The 20,962-nt window shown below is 42.2% G+C and overlaps 2 protein-coding genes and 1 long non-coding RNA gene across 4 annotated transcripts; 1 reads left to right on the forward strand and 2 right to left on the reverse strand.

Annotated features, from left to right (window-relative positions):
- Positions 1 to 1,651: 1,651 nt before the first annotated feature.
- Positions 1,652 to 4,637, reverse strand: LOC116045718. 2 transcript variants are annotated; one of them, XR_004103988.2, is made up of 2 exons: positions 4,413 to 4,637; positions 1,652 to 4,272 (listed from the first exon to the last, which is right to left on the reverse strand). It is a non-coding gene; the product is annotated as an uncharacterized LOC116045718 (long non-coding RNA). The 2 variants fall into 2 exon arrangements; XR_004897823.1 differs by having other exon boundaries at positions 4,376 to 4,637.
- Positions 4,638 to 8,490: 3,853 nt separating this feature from the next.
- Positions 8,491 to 17,445, forward strand: si:ch1073-390k14.1 (deoxyribodipyrimidine photo-lyase). The gene is given in 13 exon segments (XM_036002952.1): positions 8,491 to 8,804; positions 11,118 to 11,778; positions 11,957 to 12,250; positions 12,393 to 12,565; positions 12,689 to 12,771; positions 12,877 to 13,105; positions 13,276 to 13,467; positions 14,314 to 14,539; positions 14,665 to 14,714; positions 15,532 to 15,572; positions 15,574 to 15,716; positions 15,719 to 16,491; positions 16,957 to 17,445. Coding segments are annotated over 12 exon segments (2,589 nt in total). The 5' UTR covers positions 8,491 to 8,570; the 3' UTR covers positions 15,982 to 16,491; positions 16,957 to 17,445.
- An 87-nt stretch (positions 17,446 to 17,532) lies between these two features.
- Positions 17,533 to 20,223, reverse strand: LOC116045713 (glycine cleavage system H protein, mitochondrial-like). Its single transcript, XM_031293558.2, has 5 exons — positions 20,027 to 20,223; positions 19,731 to 19,813; positions 19,524 to 19,587; positions 18,514 to 18,645; positions 17,533 to 18,113 (listed from the first exon to the last, which is right to left on the reverse strand). Exons 1-5 carry the CDS (start codon positions 20,175 to 20,177, stop codon positions 18,016 to 18,018), a joined length of 528 nt encoding a protein of 175 aa, XP_031149418.1. The 5' UTR covers positions 20,178 to 20,223; the 3' UTR covers positions 17,533 to 18,015.
- Between the last annotated feature and the right edge of the window lie 739 nt (positions 20,224 to 20,962).

Consider the following 20,962-nt stretch of genomic DNA (forward strand, 5'->3'; position numbering starts at 1 on the left):
TGGAGGGGGGGCTTTGAGAGATGGCGTGAAATTATTGCCTGCTGGTGTATATGTGTCGCTGGGGGTAGTAGGGTAGAGTAGGGGGTTGGGCTGTGGCTGGGGTGTAATGTCATTGCCTGCTGGTGTATCTGTAGTGGGGGCTCATTTAGATTTAGATTGGTTATGTGAGGAGAGAGCTGAAAGGCCAGCTCATGTTTATGCATGAATCCCAAAGCATGCTGCTATGGTGGAGCCCCGAGTTAAAGAGACAGAGCTGAAATACATTCGCACATTTAGACACAGCTCTGCCTCTTTGGATAAGGCTTTAGCCAAAGCAACTCTGTGCTATCAGATACATTTCAATCAGTGTGTGTGTGTGTGTGTGTGTGTGTGTGTGTGTGTGTGTGTGTGTGTGTGTGTGTGTAGGCCTGTTTGTGACATTGTGCATATGCAGATAGATTACATCTGTTCCCAAATGAGCATCATGCTGCTTCTTTTAATCTAAAAAATTGAGATCTAATTTTAGTTTTAAAAATGTGGACACCACCACCCACTGCTCAACTGTGTCCTGAAGATTGCTTTGGTATCTTCTACAGCTGATGCAGAGCTACACACAGAACATGGGTGCTTCCCACATTACACTCACTCACACACCGAGAGTAATCAGTAAATGTCTTTGAAGGAGTTTGTTCAGCACTTCATCAGGTATAAAGTGGTTTTTATTTGGAAATGTGGTCCCTATCCATCTTTTAAATGACTTTTTAATGGTCGTCACACCATCCTAATCAATCATGTGGCAGAGCTAGCCTGCAAGCGCAAATACACTCTATTTATAATTCCTACATTCTGCTGCAAAAACTGACACTGTGCCTTCTTTTTACTGTAAACAAGCAGAAAAATGAGTGAAATTGTCTTTCTGATTTTGTGGAAACAATAGAAAGACTTCCTATACCGATCGCCTGCATCCTAGTTATGAGGTACCCTGTGTAATCTGTCTTTATATCACTAGACCTCTGTAGAAAGGGTGGATGATATAGCTTATAAAAATACTGCTGCTTTTTGTCATTCTTGGGTGTCTCTACATTAAGGCCTACACTTTTTTGTGACCCCTCACCATCCCCCAGCCACACTGGCACCCTCCCTGTCGGACCCCCTTCAGCGCTTTACATCTATAATGAGATACAAATACGCATCAGCAGGACAGTGTCTACGCCACGCGTCACTGTGTGAATATTACTCACACTTATTAGCTGGATTATGTTAATCTTTACACTCTCTGCTCACAGACAACAGACTCCCCATGATATGGGGGTGGTCACGGCAGTAGGCGTGTGCCGTCGCGTGTATTTGTCTGTGTATGTGTGTATGGCTGTAAATGTGTGTTGAAGTGAATGCCATGTTGTCAAACTGATCTGCATGTGAAAGGGTGGTCTAATTACATCACTTATGCAAATGAGAAAAGCACATATGCATGCACATACATACACACCACTGACAGCTTACTACTAAGGTCAAAAAGACAGTAGTCATGTATCCATCAATGTATTTTTAAGCACATTTTAAAGTATCGCTTTAGAAAATGTTGATGGAAACGGCAACACTTGAAAAAAACGTACTCAAATTCGCAAAAAAGTTTTTCCGCTCGCTTGAGGTGGTTTTTGCCTTTTTTTTCGAAAAAGAGCGCAAAATGGGAGATGGAAACAGCTTTACCGAATAAGTTGTGACGTTGCGAACATGTAACTCACATGACTATAGTCCCGGTATCCATCGGATGGGGGAAGGGTCAGGATATGGGTCCCATCCAGTGCGCTGTACACTTGTGGCACAAGGTGCGTTGTGGAGTTGCGGTGTGCTATAGCCTGTGCCTCAGCCACGTCGGGTAAATTGACGAATTGGTTCAATAGCTTGAATCGTATGGCCCTGCACACTGCGTATACACAGCGGTCAATGGTTGTCTCACTGACACCAAATGTCTCTGCTACAAACCTGTATTCTGCACAGGTTGCCAACTTCTACAATGCTACCTCTCTCCATTTAGCAAAAGAATTAAGCTTCTAAACTCTTTGATTTAGCTAGCCGGTTTGCAATCTACAACCATGCGTAACGTCAACTTGTGATGAAACTACCCTTTGCGTAGTCTAGTTTATTCGCTCTAAACCAGTTGATGAAAACGCTTCTAATTCGCTTTTTTTTTAAAAGTTCGCTTAAAATTCGCTTGAAAATTAGATGGAAACATGACTAGTGTGAGCTATCCTCTTATTGACTAACACAGGGTGGCACTACCACCTGTCAGAGATAGACATGTCTTGACACAACGGATGTTTTGATAAACTCCTACAGATAAATTAGAAAAAAGAGTGGATGGGTCAAACTCACAGTAGACTAAAGCACTTAAACTGTTATTGGAAAATGTCCGACCGCATATCTACTGATTAGTCTTTTTTCAGACTGAAACATTGATAGTATCCCAGTTGGAATGATTGATTGAGTCTGACACATTTTAATTACGCCCAAATTAAATGAATCGGCTGGCGGACTATAAAACATTGCTGTTTAATAACGAGTCCCTCCATTTGCCTTTTTTTTTTTTTTCTTGCTTCATCCAATCCCATTTTGGCTGCCTGCACCAAATAACCTCTCTCCATTTAATGATATGCAAATTAATTTTCATGAACCCCATGATCCCAAGCGATGATTAAACTGAGATGACATTAGCTGCCATGCTGTAGCCACTGTCACTGTTTCTGTCTACCTCCTTCCTCTTTTCCTATCTCTACCATCTTTCTTCGTATCCACGACAACGGCCAACTGGTGATATTAAAGGGGTTCATTGTCACCATTCCCTTATGAATTTGCTTTGTGAGAGATGACATTCTGCGTATCCAGTGCTATTTCAGAGTTTTTTCCAAAGGCAACAGAGATGGAGCATCAGAGCGAGAAATGTTGGTTCTCACACCACATGTGGTAGTGGTACACCGAAGACATACATGTTACAACAATATATAATTATTGGAACGCAGTAACATCATATAGACGATTTTGGTAACCTTCCACATCTCTTCATTTTCCACTTCCAGTGCTCCCCTCCCACTGTTCCGTTTCAGTCTGGATCCAGCTCCACCTCTGCTGTCGTTTATTGTACTCCATTTGCATAATGAAGCCCAGGCTTAATTAAGATCCCACTGGAGTCTGGAGCCAAGGATGAAGGAAAGAAGGACGAGGAGGAGGGGAGGGGGGATCCGGCGTTCCTTAGCTTATCCGCACGTGTCCAAATAGGAGACACAATTTAAGGGGGGAGTAAAGCGTTGACGAGCGATTAAATCGCTAATTATGATCGGCTGTTAGAATTAGTGTGTGGCTGTTAATTAGCTGCAGATGAGATGCCCAGACAGTTGCCCGCCCTTGACGACTGCAGCCCCCTCCCTGACTGGCAACAGAGAAACGCAGCTTGACACCCTGGAGTTGATGCCAACACATCCCTCCCTTTAACACACACAGCAGTCTGAGGGGATATCCCTTTAAGAATGTCCCAGGTGTGCATGTGTAGGAAAAGGGGCTCTTCATCATCCTTGTCCACCCACTCCTCATGTTCTTCGTAAAGCACAACATTCCCCATTTTTCTTCTTCTATATACTTTATTCATTTTGCTCATTATTCCTCTTCTTACACATACTCTTCCTCTTCATAATGGAATGGTATGATCCCTTGTAGCTCTTTGTAATGGGCAGCAGCTTCCTTTCAGTGCAGCAGTTGGCACTGAGCAGGGTTGGCATCGAGGAAATGGTATTTGTCCCATACTCCTACCATACTTGCATACAGCTCTGGTTCAGACCTTCTGCTACTATTTTGTGTCCGCATTTACTACGCTTTTCTACAGCTTCTGGTGGCGCCCGTGAATGCCTCCCTGTTTGCGTTTGGCATGATGCCATCTCTGCTTCTGGTCTCTCCCTTGAGGGGATGCCATCGCCAAAACATTTAAGGCATCCGAAATGTTCTGCTTACCGTATGGAGGTTTCTGTTTGCAAATGTGTGTTATGTTGGCTTGGCACATGCCATCTTTCTCCCCGTGCCCTTGCCGCCCCTGAAAAGATGCCATCACAGAATCGCTGGCAACCGTTGCCTGGGCACCTCTTCTTGGCTTTGTCCAAGCAAACAAATGGCAATTAGCAGCAAATCCTCAGGAGGTGAGTCCCCTTGTCTTTGACTAAGACAGTTCTCCGCCGATCGCTTTGATCGCTTCGGTTGTGCCACGACTGCAGGCTGGCATGGTGCCCGCTGGCTGGCACGCAATGGCTGGCATGGAGAGAAAGAAAATTTGAAAAATTAATGGAATGCAGGATTTTTCGCTGATATTTTTCTTCGTATGATCAACGGTCATCAACGAGTTACACCTTACAGTTTCATAATATCACCCAGTTCTCTCCTCAACATACTTCTATGCTTCCCTTCATCCATCTACATCTGAGTCATCCTGTGTCTGCTGGCATCTTCCTCACTTCTATGCTCTGCTGTCAGCGGATAGCTTCCTTTTCTCTGCCCGCTCTGCTGTTCGTTTCGCCGCACTGTGCCTGTGCCAAGGTGGCACCATGGTAGCAGTATGGAGGTCTGTTTCTCTTCCTCTTCCATTCTTATTCTCCTCGCCCCTTCGCCCATGCCCATGCCCGCCCCCGCTCAAGTCCTGACTGGATGGCACTGTGCCAACCTGCCACCGCCATCCCTCTCATTTGTAGCTCATCCCTCCGTTGCCCTTCCCCCGTCTCTACATTTCCATCCCTCTCTCTTCCCCTCATTTCATTCATCGACTTTCTGAATCATTTACCCTCTCCGTGTGTATAAAATGCTGTGTTTGTATATTTACACTACATTTGTAAATTGACGCATATACAACTTTTCATTTCTTAAATGCGTGCAGCAAATTGGCTGTCTTTGTTGTCAATTGGGAGACTTTTTTGGCACCTGAAGGAATGCTCTGAGTGAATGCTCTGTAGGTAATTACAGCAGCAGTTACTTATTCCACCGAGACAAGAGGAGAAAGACAAAGAGAGCCCTGAGTTTGGATAAAGCTTGTGTTGTTTTAATTAACTTTTACCAACCCCCATCATGTGTGCTTCATTTCACATCTCTAAGAGCCTTGTACAGGTTGTGCTTGTTCAAGCACGCACTATACAGCAATACGATTGATCCGATTATCACTAAAATCGATTGTGTACCAGTGACCTCACCCACTTTACTAAAATGACCCTTGCTCCCTTGTTTTTTTCTCTACTCTGTAAAATCTCTTGTGTCAAACAAAAGCTGCCAGTGGTGGTGGAGCTATTAAGCAAATACTCTCATTAGTACACAAAACATAATGAATATGTAAATGATGTGTGTAATTTATGCATGGGCTAAGAGACTTGTTCTCCTTTCAGTTCTCCATTGTATTCACTCTATTTATATCCCCTTTCCTTAAAATTTCACACTCTTACTACAATTTTCCTCTTTTTCTTAGACCACATCCTGTGAATAAATCCATTGGGGACTTCTTGAGGTCTTACTATTGTCTCTTTTATTTTGTGTTTTTTACACCTCCTACATCTCCTTGCCTTTAACCATGGTTTGTAGTTTGTTATACTCTGTCAGAGTCTCTCTGTTTTTCTCTGTTTGCTTCTTTCTGTTCACAGACTGTCCTCTACAAACCCTGCAGTGACGCATTAAACCAACAACTGAGTGTTTGAACAAGGTCTTTCTTCCAGGAAAATGAATACTGAATAATCTACCCACTAAATCACATCCACACTAGACTATGTTTTATGCTGCGTCTTCTCTTTGTCCCTTTGTGACTGTGTTGATCTCAATGTGTGGTCCAAACTGTGCGGTAAATTGAAGCATGTCGTGATAGACGGTGAGTAGCCTTGCGCCTGTCTAGGATAAACACCTATAATACACTGGCTCCCTTGGCAATCACCATAGCAACAAACCATGGTACCCACGTGAGTTGCATAATAAGATGTTCTCCAACACCATGGACCATAAAGCAGCGACAAACTACACACCCGCAGCTATTAATGTGAATCAGAAAATAACCATTCAAATGTCAAACTTCACCTCTGACTCATTCCAGACCAATCTTCTCTATTTATCAAAAGGCATGCATCACACAACACACACTCTCAGACGCTCATGCACCTTCTCTCTTTTTCTCCAGACCTTAACAGGTGCTGATGAGCCGCAGTCAATGACTGTAATGAGCTATCGATCACCGTGGGAAAACCGAGGGGCAGAGAGGGGTGAGGGAGGTAGGGGGAACCAGAGGACACACACACAAACAGAAGGAAGTGGACCTCCAGAAAAAGACTTCAAATGAACTATGGAGACAAGCTACCCAAGACAGGGTATCAGTACTTGCTTTAATCAAGTCCTTACCTCCTATTGTTCTGCTTAAAATAGAATATATGGGGAAGCGCCTAATGCCAGCACAGGTTGCGAAGTGTTCAACTCAGATCAGCTTCGGGCTGATCTGCTCAGGCTGACCATGCAGACATGCTTGTCATGACCGAGTCCAGATGCCAGTGAATGGCACTGACGCAGTATCTCTATTTTCCTCTCTTTTTGTGCTGTGTGCATGGAGTGGAGGCAGACAGCTTTAGGGAAGGGGGAGGTGCGTTGTGTGTGTGTCGTGTGTCTTGGCTGGCGTTTCAGATAATGAAATGCAGCAGGGAACAAAGAGCTGGGGGCCCCTATTCTCTGTGCTGCAGCTTCATTTTCACCCCCGTCAGTCTATGATTCTTCCAAACCCTCTTTCTTGTGTACATGTGTGTGTGTGTGTGTGTGTTTGTGTTTGTATGAGCGGTTTGTTGGACCAGTGCCCCCCCCCCTCCTGTTAGTATTCTGCATGGCAGATCCCCCTAATGTAATAACTGTGTCTGCATGTCTAATTTACAGCAGGAGAGAGTAAATAGCCTGTGGTTAATTACAGTACGTGTGTGTGTGTGTATGTGTGTGTGTCTATGCATGTGTCTACATGCGCGTGGGTGTGTCAGAATGATTTATGAGTTGCAAATAGCTACACCAGTGGCCCGTTTCTCCTCACTTAGTTTTTAATCTGTCTTTCCATTAATTTTCGTGGAGACGTTATTATGGTTTTATAACAGTGTGCACGAGGATGCACATATGAGTGCACGTATGTGTTAATGAGACAAAGGTGTGGACATTTTGTGAGGATCGAGGCTACTTGGGCACCTGAGCAATACTTTGCTTTTTAACTCTTTAGACTTCTCCCGTTTCCCTTCCTTCCTTTCCTTTCTCTTTTCTGGTGCTTCCTTCACTCTCTTCATTGAGAGCCACAATGAACAGAGATCTTTATTGACAGTACACGTTGGAACATGGAAACAGCAGGTCAATCCGTTTAGCCCAAGGGCCGATACACCAATTCACCAATTTGTCAGTGTTAGTTTGAGAGAGAAAAGCAGCTAATCTCTCCTCTCTGCTCTCTATTGATCACACACTTAGACTCCACTTCTCTGTCTAAACACTATTGATTCGCTCTCTCTCTCTCTCAATCTCTTTCTCTCTCTCCCTCTCTGTCTTGTTCGACCCACATACCACAGCTTTCAACACATCTTCCTTTCATACTATCTTCTTCTCAGATAAAAGCCTAAATAATTGAGACTATATGTCCTTGTACATTATGCCCTGAGTCACACTTTAGATGAATACCTGAGAACATTTTTAGCATTAACAAAAAAAACTACAACTACAAAGCATTTTAGAGTTTGGTCCACAAGTGTCACACATTATTGTTGCCTGCTGAGTATATTCAAAAGCATATGCATGGTCTCATTAAAAAAAAAGTACTACTATTAGCAACCCCTCTACAGTTTGAATAAAGACCATTATTTAAAATTCACTGCTGGGTACAATGTTTTCTGGCTTTGTTTTTCAGTCTCACATCACAGGGTGCACTTGAAAAGGACCACATTCCTGTGAAGATTAAGGCTATGCAAAGATTATAGAATGATTTTCTTAAGGGAGATGTCCCCCCTTAATTTTTACATAAATTCAAATTGAACCAAAGATCTCTATTTGATTGGATTTATCTTGTGTGGGCCCTTGTCATGACACATTTTAGTATAGACTACAATTTGGTAAAGGAGTGATTACACTGTAGATGAGAAGATGAAACAGAGAAAGAGAGAGGGAGAGAAACCTATGACAAAAACAGACATTATCGTAGCCTGTATCATATGTATATCCCGCTACCATATTATTAAATTAATGAAATGTAAACAGGGAATCCCAACTGTTACACAGATGCTGTGAAAAAACAGCCAGGGAGCCATGGGTTTCACTATCCTTCCTACATAGATCATATTTATAGGACTGGTACACCCTCTACTGGCGATATTAACCCTTTACAATTATTTAGCTTTGCAGGTTACAAAACACGAACACATGGCTTGTGTAAGTCAAAGTCAGCTGTTTGGTAACCGGTACTTGGGTGTCGTTATGTTCAGGACGCGGTGGCTTATGTGCGAAACTATAGCCTACTAGACTTAACGTCACATAGCTACATTTTATAGCTATAATTTATCGTCACCTTACTGTTGAAGATGCCTCATTCAGTGGCTGCTGCCGAAGATAGCAAAGCCTTGGTGAGAAAGACGTTACGGGAAGTGCTGGTGGGTCGAGAGGATCCAGAGGGGTTTTTTGCGATGTGTGTGTCCGCTTTGGGGCACCAAGAGACCCGCTCACAGTTCCTATCCCTCATCCAGCCCCTATCCACGGCCACCAATAGCTCCCTGCACTCCATCCTCACGTCCATTTACAGGGGGTATTTCTCTAAGGTCAGTGCGTGTTTGTTAAATAACTAAGTATAATTATAAACTTGGTTCTAAGTTACTGATGAAATAACTAGAAAAAAAGACGTTTGTCTAACGTTAATTTAAAGTTGGTTTGTTGTGTCTTACTTAGCTAGCTAGCTAGCCCATTTACTCTGTATTTAGTGATCATTGACCAGTACGAGAGGCGAAAAGACTCCAAATAAGCCAAAGTTGTCATGGCTAACGTGTTAACAGCAAACAGGTAACATTAACTAACTAGCAAGCTAGTTGTCACGTTAACTTAGCGTACGTTGACATGAGCAGAAATAGAGAAACATGGGCGAATTTAAGTACTTTCATTGGCATTTTAGCCAGCTCCTGAGAAAAAAATAAATGACTCTTGGCTTGCTGAATAATGTCTTCTCCAGTCAGTTCTTGGCTCCATGATCTTTAGCTAGCTAGCTATATGTCAGGTAAAGCTAGCTTGTGTTAGCTCCTGTGCTGGGAACAGTATGGGCTGTCTCGGACCAAATACATACCACATACAATGAGAGCCATACCACCTACTACAACTAATAACTAATCACAATCAGCTTACATTGCAAAGTAAGTGTGTACACACATAGCTATATATATATATGTATGGTGTACACATACAAGGAATTTGACTGTATTTTTGTTGCTCTCAATGTACTAGGGCTTTGACTTTTGCCCAAAAATCATATTCGAAGTTCGTTTGTTTATGAATATTATTATTCGCATATATTCGAATATTTATTAATAATATTTTGACCATTAAATGCCTTCAGTAAGGCTTATATTGGTATCAAACTTCGTATATGTTCTGTCCACCAGAGGGCAGTGTATCAGTCAGTAGGCGTGCAATGATGTTGTTAGAAGAAAAACACACTGCCACCACTGTTTTTTTTTTAAATTAAAAGTCAGACCCTGGATTAAACAACAATATGCTTTCAACAGGAAGGTCGGATATTTCACCGTAGCCTACGTAAGTGGTCTGATGTTCATACTTTTGCGCTGGTGTGTGCGTCGAGCCGTGTGTGTGTGTGTGTGTGTGTGTGTGTGTGTGTGTGTGTGTGTGTGTGTGTGTGTGTGTGTGTGTGTGTGTGTGTCTAGGGAGTGTGTGTTGTGAGAGAGTGACGGTGATTACCGGTAGCTTCAGAGCGAGTAGCGACTCTGTAGTCTTAGTGAGAGAAACAAAGTGTCTCCTCTGTTCTTTCTGACCACGGTGGGAAATCTGTAGCAGGAAAAGTTAACCCTCTCCTTGATTTTACGTTGTTTATGGAGAAAGAGAACCAGGAAATGAGTCGGGGGAAATGCGCTACCAAGCCACGCCGAGCGACGTGCGTCGCCGCGACGTGCAGTTACATTTTGAAATGCGTGAAAAAGCCTCGGAATCTGAATTGAAAACAAGGTTTACAAGCAAACACAAAAAAATAATGCCCATAACAGGTTCGAAATTCGAATATTAAGGGCTGCCTAATATTCGTTCGAATATCAATTTTTTTTTTAATATTCGAATTATATTCGAATATCGAAGTTCGGTGTCAAAGCCCTACAATGTACACACATAAACACTCAAACTTACATACATTTGCTATGTGCGGCTCTGACTGTACTTTTAGGCAGAATTTTTAAGCTGACTAGAAACTTTGTGGTCTTGAATATATATATATGATTTTATTCTAAAATGTGACCGATTGACTGGTCTGGCCCTAAAAAGGCCAGACTTAATCTGCCTCCAATTCTTTGGTCACTGCACCCTGAAAAGTGTTCGTTTACTGGTAGATCAGAGAAATAAAACTCAGGATTCGTTCAGTTAAAATTATAACAAACTTTAGTAAATGATATTGCAGAATACAAGTACGTGTACACGGATCTGATATTACAAGGCAGAGTCTATCTCTCCTAACGGACCAACAGAGTCTCCCCCAGCATCAGGTGCTGCTAAGTTAAGATACTGTCTATTTATCCATTTCTGTCCCATCCCTGGTGGTGCTCTCATCAGTTTGGATCTTCTGGCTCCAGCCGGCTACTAACGAATTTGTAACACACTGTATAAAAACATGACCTTGACTTCTCATTCTCAGCTCAGAAGAAACAAGTCGCTATTGTTGGATTTTGAACAACTGTGTTTTAATCTCCTGCAAACTTTAAGGAGTTTCATGAGAGCCAGGTCATTTCCATACAGGGTCACAAATTCCGCGCTTGCAAACCGTTGACCCATTGTTGCCTCGTCCCATATTGTACATGAAAGTTGTCATCTCTACCACATTGTTATTTTAACGGTAATAATGAATTGTCATAATTAAATTGTAGACTGAAGATGATGAACTGGAACTTGCATTGGCTCTCTCTCTACTGGAAATGAAAGATCACCAGCTGTCAACCCCCAGCCAACAGTCCCGACTACAGCAACCTGGAGACAGACCGAATCAGAGATGCTCTGTTCAACTGAATTCTGTATCTCAGCCTCAGGGAAGCAGCCACGCCCAGCTAGCAGACGTAGAAAACACCAACTCACCACAAACTGGAGCCTGGGTCAAGGCGGGCCCACCACAGACAACCCGAGAAACTGAGCCTCAGAAAAGCACACATGTTGACGAATATAAAAGTGAGACGCCAGGGACAAGTCAGACTGTTTGTGTCTCCAGACTGTCTGGCTTATTTTCCAAGCAAGACACGGTTGAAGAAGGTGACCAAATGATGGATGAGGGAGATTTGAATCAAATAGAGAAACTAAAGCGCTCTAAGAAGAGGCGACAGCGGTGTAAAGGTGCTGGCCAGCAGGTTGTAGGTTTGCCCTGTTCTCCATCAGCACCGCCACCGGTACTGCTGTGGTTGAGGAGGGACTTGTGACTTGGGGACAACCCTGCTCTCATTGGCTCATTGGAGGTTGGTGCACCTGTCATCCCTCTCTTCATCTGGAGCCCTGATGAGGAGGAGGGACCTGGGATCACAGTGGCTATGGGGGGGAGCTTGTAAGTTGACAGAGAAATGAGTAATTATTGGCAATCTTTGTCAAAGCACAATGCAGCATCACTGCCCTTTGTGGTGGCTGTACTTGCCAATAACTTTTCATACAAAACTAAAGCTTATGACTACTTATTTGCAAGTCTCCTGACTGTTATCAAAACACATCTTTTCTTTTTTAACAGGTAAATACTGGCTTCATCAAGCATTGTCTTGTTTCTCCTCATCCCTGCAGAGCATTGGCAGCCATCTTGTCTTCCTCAAGGCAAATGGATCTTCTCTGCGTACCCTTAAGGAGCTAGTAAAGGAGACGGGGGCGAGAACGGTCTTGGCTACCGCCCTCTATGAGCCCTGGCTGAAGGACATGGATGATGTGGTGGTGTCAGCCCTTCAGAAACATGGTGTTGAATGCAGGATGATCCACTCGTACTGTCTCAGAGACCCTTACTCTGTCAGCACGGAGGGTGTGGGACTCAGAGGTTAGTCACAACAAAATTAATTTGGTGCACTGAGCTTGAATACTTATGATAAATATCAAAGCTTAAAATAGGTATACTAATAAAAGCTGATTGGCAATGAGTTAATTTTATGGTGAACTGTGTTTTTCTTCTCCTGATTTAGGAATAGGTTCAGTGTCTCACTTCATGAGCTGCTGTAGACAGAACCCAGGGTCTGTGTTAGGGTTTCCCCTGGACTCTCCCGGATCTCTCCCCACACCTGCTCACTGGCCTCAGGGTGTCTCTTTGGGCACGCTAGGCCTGGCACGCATGCCCCGCAGGAAGGATGGCACAACGGTCAGTATCCCCAGCATAGCAGCCCTGTAAGGCCAAAAACTCAAAATGCCCCAAATGGCCCAAAATACAATTAAGATTACATCATGAAGTCCTCAACATTTTCTTGTCCATTTTGGCATTCAGATTGACTGGGCGGCTAACATCCGTAAATCATGGGATTTCAGTGAGGAAGGAGCATGTGCCCAGCTAGAGGCTTTTCTCGATTGGTGAGACACATTGCGTGCACATTTTTAATTATACGCTGTTTGGAGGAATGTTAGGAAGTATGGCATTGATCTAACAGTATCTTATGATTTTTCCATGTGTTCTAGGTGTGTAGATATGAAAGAGTCAGGCAGGGCGGATGCCCCAAATACCAGCTGTCTGTCTCCCTACCTTCACTTTGGCCAGCTCAGTCCACGTTGGCTATTGTGGGATGCCAAAGAGGCACGATGTCGACCCCCAAAGTTTCAACGCAAACTAGCGTGGAGAGATTTGGCTTACTGGCAACTGACATTGTTTCCTGACCTCCCCTGGGAATCCCTCAGACCTCCATACAAGGTAGAAATTGGCAGACATTTTGATAACACATTAAAATATACATTATTAACGTAAGAAAGAAGTACGTAAAGGTGAACAAGCCTTCTTTCTTCATCAGTAATGAAAAGCTTACATCACACTATGAAAAAAGTGTTTATTACAAAGCGTGATTCATCCAATGTTATTTGCAGGATCTGCGGTGGAGCAGTGATCTTGGCCACCTGAAGGCCTGGCAGCAAGGGCGAACAGGCTACCCACTGGTGGACGCAGCCATGAGGCAGCTGTGGCTGACAGGCTGGATGAACTACATGAGACATGTGGTGGCGTCTTTTCTCATAGCATATCTCTATCTGCCCTGGCAAGAAGGCTATCGCTGGTTCCAGGTGACACGTGCATGCACACAGGCACAAAATGCACTCACATAGATATCATATAGCAGCAACACACAGTATATTCAGTACTACCAGTGTTGGGCAAGTTACTGAAAATTAGTAATTAGTTACAGTTACTACTTCTTTTAAAAGTAATTGAATTACTTAACAATTACTGTATATCAAAAGTAATTAGTTAGTAGGGAAAGTAACGTTTAAGTTACTTTTGTCTGCTTTTTAAATGTAAATATGAACAGTACTGAACAGTCAAACACAATAAACATAATTTTTAGACCTATTTATTGTAATCAACAGGGCAACAGGCCTTCAAATCAAGCAGCAGTACAAAAGTCCCTTTTAATACTTCGTCGTTAGAATGTGCCTGCGCATATACCTTGATATATACGATAGGACCCAAAACGTGTGTGTGCATCAGGAGTTCAGAGTAAAAGAAGACTAAATGATAAACTGCCTCCTTCGTTATCATTTTACAATGTCCATACTTCCAGGAGAGAAAGCTCATTCTATGCACATCGGCACATGCTGTGGTTTAATGCTCATTGTTCGATTGGTGTATCATTGCGCCACCATAAGGTCCTGCGGCGTTAGATCAGAAGCAGCTAAAGTAGGCCTGTCTTGTCTGCAAGCGTTCATTTTTCACAAAAGAGAGTAACGCGAGTAACAAACTCATTTAAATTTCAGTAATTGTAATTGCGTTACTTGATAAAACAAAATATTTAGTTACATGCTCGTTACCGCAAAAATTAGTGGAATTACAGTAACGTGTTACTTTGTAGCGCGTTACTCCCAACACTGAGTACTACTTACTGACTGTATCCAACATTTACATGTGTTTAGGACACCCTAATGGATGCAGATGTTGCCATAGATGCTATGAAGTGGCAGAATGGGGGCATGTGTGGTCTGGATCACTGGAACTTTGTCATGCACCCCGTTGATGCAGCGATGACCTGTGACCCCTACGCCAGCTATGTTAGGAAATGGTGTCCTGAACTTGCAGATCTGCCTGATGAGCTTATTCACAAACCCTGGAAATGTCCTGCGTCCATGCTTTGACGTGCTGGTGAGAAAGTTATGTTCAGTCCAAAAAAAATTAAAAATAATAAAACTCTTTTGTTTTGAAACCTTCAGTATACAATTCCATACCTTAACATGCTATCTCCTTTCCCTGCTATACTCACTGCTTAGGTGTGGTGTTTGGTCAGACATATCCTGAGCGAATAGTTACAGACCTCAGGGTTTCCTGCAGAAAATGTGCTAGTTAAGGTGGTAGGTTTGCCATCTGACTGGGTGGGCAATTTTAAGCTCAGTAAAATATTTTCAAAAAAAGGGCTATAACAATTTTACTGGCATTGCTCCCATTATCCTCCGTGACACACACTCTTCCACTTTGCACGACAACTCTTCTCCAAAACTGCGCTGAGATAACAGAGCTCAGCCCATAGCTTCACACAACTCCAGCAGATAGTATGCGTGAAATAAAAACAGGACACGTAATTTCACTGTGTGTAACTACGCTAACTAACCGTGTATTGTGAACCGCGTGTAGTGATTAAAAAAAAAACTGACAACAGCTGTGTCTCAAAGACCGGGCAACAGCCGGGACATCGCAAAACCACGCGCGTGATGGATAGTTCTAGTCACTTCGTCATGTATTCACTTCGTTGAAACAAGAGAAGAAAGCCTCGCTGATGTGAAAAACAGGACAGAGAAACATATATAAATGCCCCAGCTGCCGCACATTTGTTGACAAACTCCGACGCACACGCGACGGTGAATTGGCGATTGTTCTCATGGACACGCGTGATATCAACTGGCTAGTTATCCTCCAGACAGCGACAGACCACGTCTCTTTCTTTCTCTCGTTTCGGCCGTGTGGCGCGCGTGCCCACCCGCGGAGTGAAACACGTCCGCGCTATTGTCCGGGATGCACTTGACGGCCTTTTGTACAGCGGATTTTTTTTTTTTTTGACAACCTAGTTAAGGCGCTAGGGTTCCCCAGCTTAGACGGGCCGCCCGAGCTGCAAAGTGCTGCGGGAAACCCTGGACCTGGAGGAGCGGAGGAGTCGTTCCCTGCAAGAAGTAGCTCTGGTGCGTAGAGTATGGACGGTATGTGGACAAGTGCACAGGGTGTGACTTGGTGCCTCTGCCTCCACGCCTAGTCTCTGAGGCTCTGGGCTTATCACACAGGGATGGCGGTGTGGTGACAGAAGGGAAGCAGTTCCTATTGCCTGTTATCACCTGCATGCCCCCTCAAATCCCTACAATGCTGTTCTAAAAGGATACATGAGCTGCAAGAGGGATGACAACATTGCTTTCCTTAATGAGAGAGACAAGTGTGATGTATGAGGGAGTTCAGAGAAAGGAGAGAGGCTGGAGAGGGATTATTGCAGAATCGAGGGACTCCCTCAGCCTCCTGCACCTCAGGGCAGGGCCAGACGAACGCCAACATCCAAGGACAGGTTTTCTATAGTACCTGGTGGGGCGGTCTCCTCACTCAGGTGAACCAGAGATCAACACTGAAGGTTTACAGGTCGTAAAGTGACTAGACGGTTTCTAGCTGTAAAAAGTACAAAATGTTACAGAACAATAGTCTTTAAGTGCAAAGATAGGGAAAGAACAACGCTGTGGATAGAGTGAGAAACATGCGTTTGTCTTGACAAGTTTACCAGAGAGTTGCAAGATGCTGTACATCAAGTATGCAATATAATCTCAGGTATTACTGTATACCATTGCCTGGGTCCAGACCTTTGAATCCACCCATTCCACAGAGTTAAATGATGAATATGTAAACAGAGTGTAACTAGTTGACAATTCTGTCTTGATATCAGGCAAATTATACCAGCCTAGGTGAAAAACATTGGTCTGGGTCAACGAAATATTTGATGTCAATGCAGCTTCCTTTCTTAAAAGGCTCAGTCTGCATTTTTGAACACACAAAACTGAGGTCATTTAGTGTATCTTAGCAGGTCATTTTAAAAATAGATTTCTATTTTACAGTGTTTACAAACTGATGTAAACAGTAGGCCGGCACGATAAATCGTTATAAAATCGCGATCTCGATTCACCCGTTCACGATTTAATTTTTAAATGAGTTCTGGCTTTATTGAAAGCATTTGACATTAACATGTTTTAATTATGTAAAGACATTTTCAAGGAGTTCAGATAGAGCCTGTATCAGGGCCATTTTTAGTTCAATGTGTTATGTCACTATTTTTGGTAGCCTACTGTACTTAAAATGGCCAGTATGTATTTTATTTTCTTTATTCATTGAAGCCTCTATGTTTACAGGCTTGTGGTGATGCGCAATGTGCTATAGGTACCAAAAATAAATCTAGGTTTGGTACTGCCGTTTTGTTTTGTCATGGTTCATGTGTGCAATAAACATTACACTTCCTGAGAAAACATTGTGGTAGAGAATCTTGATATCAATTCTAAGCTAAAAAAATCGTGATTCATATTTCCCCCCGAATCGTGCAGGCCTAGTAAACAGCAGCAATTTATCAAACTACTTAGGTCAAGATGGAGTTTGTATCAGGCTCCAATCTGCTGTTTTTAAATTTAGGTTCAGAGGCTACCTTTTTGTATACATTTGTACGTACAGTGGGTTCTAACTTTAGTGTGTGTGTGTGTGTGTGGCGCAGGTGGGTTGACTGAAACAGTTTTAAGTGATGCAAATAACAAAATATGCAAATAGCATTTATATTATGTGATGCTCTAAGTGTCAAGCATATTACCTGTTCAATATCTGTGTAATAGCAAATATCTTGTTAAGTCACATGATTTGCCGGCGGCATTCACCAGGGTGGCTGTTTTTCTGTGTACTGATTTGGCAGCCACGTTCTGCATTGTGGTGAGCCCTGCACAAGTTGAAGGAGCTGAAGGGATTACATTTTACTGGAATTGTACCTCATATGATTTCATGTGACAAATACAAATTGAGTAAAACTACATGACATGCAGACTTTTTTTTTTTTTTTTTTTTTTTTTAAATACTGCCTACTTTTATAATATAAAGTCTAAATTTTGGGAAGTAAAAAATGAGAGAAAACGCAATGTCTGGAAATGGAAATGTTTATTATTTATTTTACCGGTCCCATGTCTATAGTTTAGCTGTCATACATGCAGTGTAGACCAACATTATTATTAATACCATGAAGACCAAAGTGCTTTTTAAGTCTAACAATGTCCTACAACAGAAATTCAAGTTTTTCTTTGACTGAAATGTGTGTAAACTGTTCTAGTGACCGTGTCTCAGTCTCTTCTGTTTGGGGATTTGAGGCTGCAACAACTCAACATTGGATGTTTAGTCAGTCCAGATTGACAGGTCCCCTAGAATCAGTCTTTAACAGTAGATAAAGGATTCCTAATGTTCACAGCTCTACAACACTGGCAGGTCAGCAATCTGAAGCTCCTGAGCTCCACTGGTGGATGCTAAGCATAGAGTTGTAGCTGACACAGGCACGACTTGTGGATCTCCCTGCCAGTTGTGTTTTAAAAAGGAGAGAGGGAGCATAGCACTTATTAGGAGGTGTTGGGTTAGTCCTCAATGGAGCGGATGTATCTCTCATAGGCTGCTTCGTCCATTAGAGCATCAAGCTCCTTAGGGTTGCCAATGGTCATCTTCATCAGCCAGCCTATATTGAAAAGGTAAAATCAGGTTAAGGTATAAATTAAGAAACACATCAGTGTTTTTGCATACTTAAGCCAATTTAGCACAAGCCACATATTTTTTAGGCATAGAATAAAGATGGTTCAACTTGAAATATACAAAATATACCAGGTTGTACAAGGTACACCAATCGACAGTCGAATGAATCTGTCTGTAGATTGGTGTCAATGTACAAACTGCACAAATGACCTTAAGACTCCAGAGAGTTGGTAATATAGTCAAACATAATCCTACCTACAACTTTGTTCCTGTTTAAGCTTTCCCAATAGCCTAATGTATATTTTACTTCTTTCACTTTCCAATTGCTTCTTCAAATAACAGAAAGACCTACATGGACTGGATTATGTATTTGTATGTGTGCTTACCATCTTTGTAGCAAGATTTGTTCACCAGACCAGGGTTGTCTGCCAGTAGTGTATTGACCTCTACAACTTCTCCAGTCAAAGGGGAATAGAGCTCACTGGCAGCCTTTACACTTTCCAGAGCTCCAAACTCATCTGTGGCAGTAGATGTTAGAAAAAAGTTAATCAAAGTTACATAATTTCTAAAGTATGGCAACTACACAGAAGGCACAAATATTGCTAAGTTATGTTGATCTTAATTAATGAAGGTTTTTTTTGTGGCATGATGAAAATACATGTTCTGCCAAAAACAGGTGCAGTCATGCTACAACAAAATGCAAAAAATAATACTCGTATAGCGAAAGAATCAAAAATAGTTGAGCAATTGCTTGTTTCTCAACAACTGTTTCTGAGGGGGGAATAATGTAGCTCTTACTTTAAAATGCAGAATGATTGGTTATTATTATTATTATATCCATGCTTTGCAAGGCCTGTTGTATTAGGAAAAACTTGCGTCAATGAAATGGAACACAAACAATTGAGATTTTTTTTCAGACTTATTCTCAGGCAAAATAACCCAAACTCATCCTGCGTGGCATTTTTAATGCCCTGAACTGAAACAAGATTAGATTTTAAAACTGGCAGAAGAAAAAAGCACTTCATACAGGAAACTGACTTTTCAAGCCTGTGCAAGCGACCTCACTGTCATCTATAAAGTAATAACTGGGATGATACTGACAACATCTGATAATCAATAGCATGTTCATCAAGAAAGTATTGTCATAATTGTTTGTTTTGCTCAGATACCTTCAGAAAATCGTATTACATCATTGTATTGTAGCCATCAAATCTCAAATCACAAAATGTTTGTTGTAGGCTATTAGTATCACCAACTATAGAGCGAACAGTTTGAATTGTCTCTACACCGCCATGGAATAAGATGCACAATATCAAGATTCATTCCTTCATATTAGTACCTTACAAGTGTGTACTGTAATGTTGAAGCCTGAGCCAAACTGCCCTGAACTTCATACCTTGCTGAGCCAGCTGTGTTCCCACCTCTGGCAGACCACAGTAAACTACATCTCCCAGAGCCTCCTGCAAGTGGCAGAAAGCAAGGTCAAAAGGTAGTAGCAAATGGTTTACTTTAGTGTGTGCTTGCCATAGACAGTATATAAGAAGGTGCTTGCGCGTGTACATGAGCGTGTCTGTGTGAGTGCGCGCACGGCAATGGAACTTACTTGCGCAAACTTGCTGATACCGACAGTCCCAATTCCGTCGTCTTCTACTCGAATCCATTCGTGCTTGTCTGTGAATTTAAGTGCTGTAAGATAACACAACAGACTCAGAAATACAAAAAGCCTTCCGCTGGAAAAGTTTGAAGTATTTTGTAAAGGGTGACAGAAGAAAAACAGACAGACATGCAGCAGCGTCGTGAGCTTTCGTGTCCTTTTCTTTAGCTAATGTTAACGTTACCCTCTAGCTACCGAAAAGGTGAGCTAACATGCTACACTAAAACACATCCACAAGGGAATACCTGCTGTTAATCGACTAGAAGTGGCTAGTGTTCTTCCAAAGTAAGGTTTAGATGCCAGCCGCAACGGTGAAAGAGGTACCGAGCGGGTAAGTAAAGGCAAAACTGTGAAAAAGTTGGAAGAAAGGGAGCGGAATTGCCCACAGGCGGCCATCTTTGTCGCTCACTGATGATGAGGGCAGGGTGGAATTCTTCTTCGTGGATATAGCTTCTTCGCTGCTGGCATCCTTAGTGTTGCATTACTGCCATCTCCTGGAGTTAGTTAACTCCATAGACTGTATACAGTCTATGGTTAACTCCTACATTGTCCGCTATTCTCTCCAATGTTCCTTCTTGTGGAGAACATTACCTTTATTTTTTTTTTCTCCTGAGAAAAGAAATCCCCTTTGCTCCCCCCACATTTCAACATGATTTATTTGTCCTTGTCAATTTCTTGATGACCCAAATGTCTCCCTCTTTTCCACAAAGCCCCACCATCTGCAAATAAAAAATACCCTATCATTTACCATAATTGAGATAGTATAGAACCCCTGAGGTGTCCCGTTTTCTACCTCATACTTATTGGAGTTCTCTTATAAAAACTTTTCCTCCAATTCCCATTCGATGTATCATAAGCCTCTCCTTACATTGCATATTATACTCTTTCTACATCTAATTTTATTTCCATATTATACAGTACTACTAATTGATTCAATCATATATATATATATATATATATATATATATATATATATATATATTTTTTTTTTTTTTTTAAACTATGTACCTTTAGTTTTAGGGATGGATCTTAGGATGGACACACTTAGGGTGTGCTGTTCTAATACCCTTTCTTATAGTTTATTATCAAGAGTTTCTATAGTCATATAACCATTACTCTGATTCTGATATTTATCACTATCTCCCTTAAACTTTTCCACCCCTGTCCACTTCAGTCACTAA

Source organism: Sander lucioperca, chromosome 7 (genome assembly GCF_008315115.2).
Source record: "Sander lucioperca isolate FBNREF2018 chromosome 7, SLUC_FBN_1.2, whole genome shotgun sequence".
Classification (NCBI taxonomy): Eukaryota; Metazoa; Chordata; class Actinopteri; order Perciformes; family Percidae; genus Sander; species Sander lucioperca.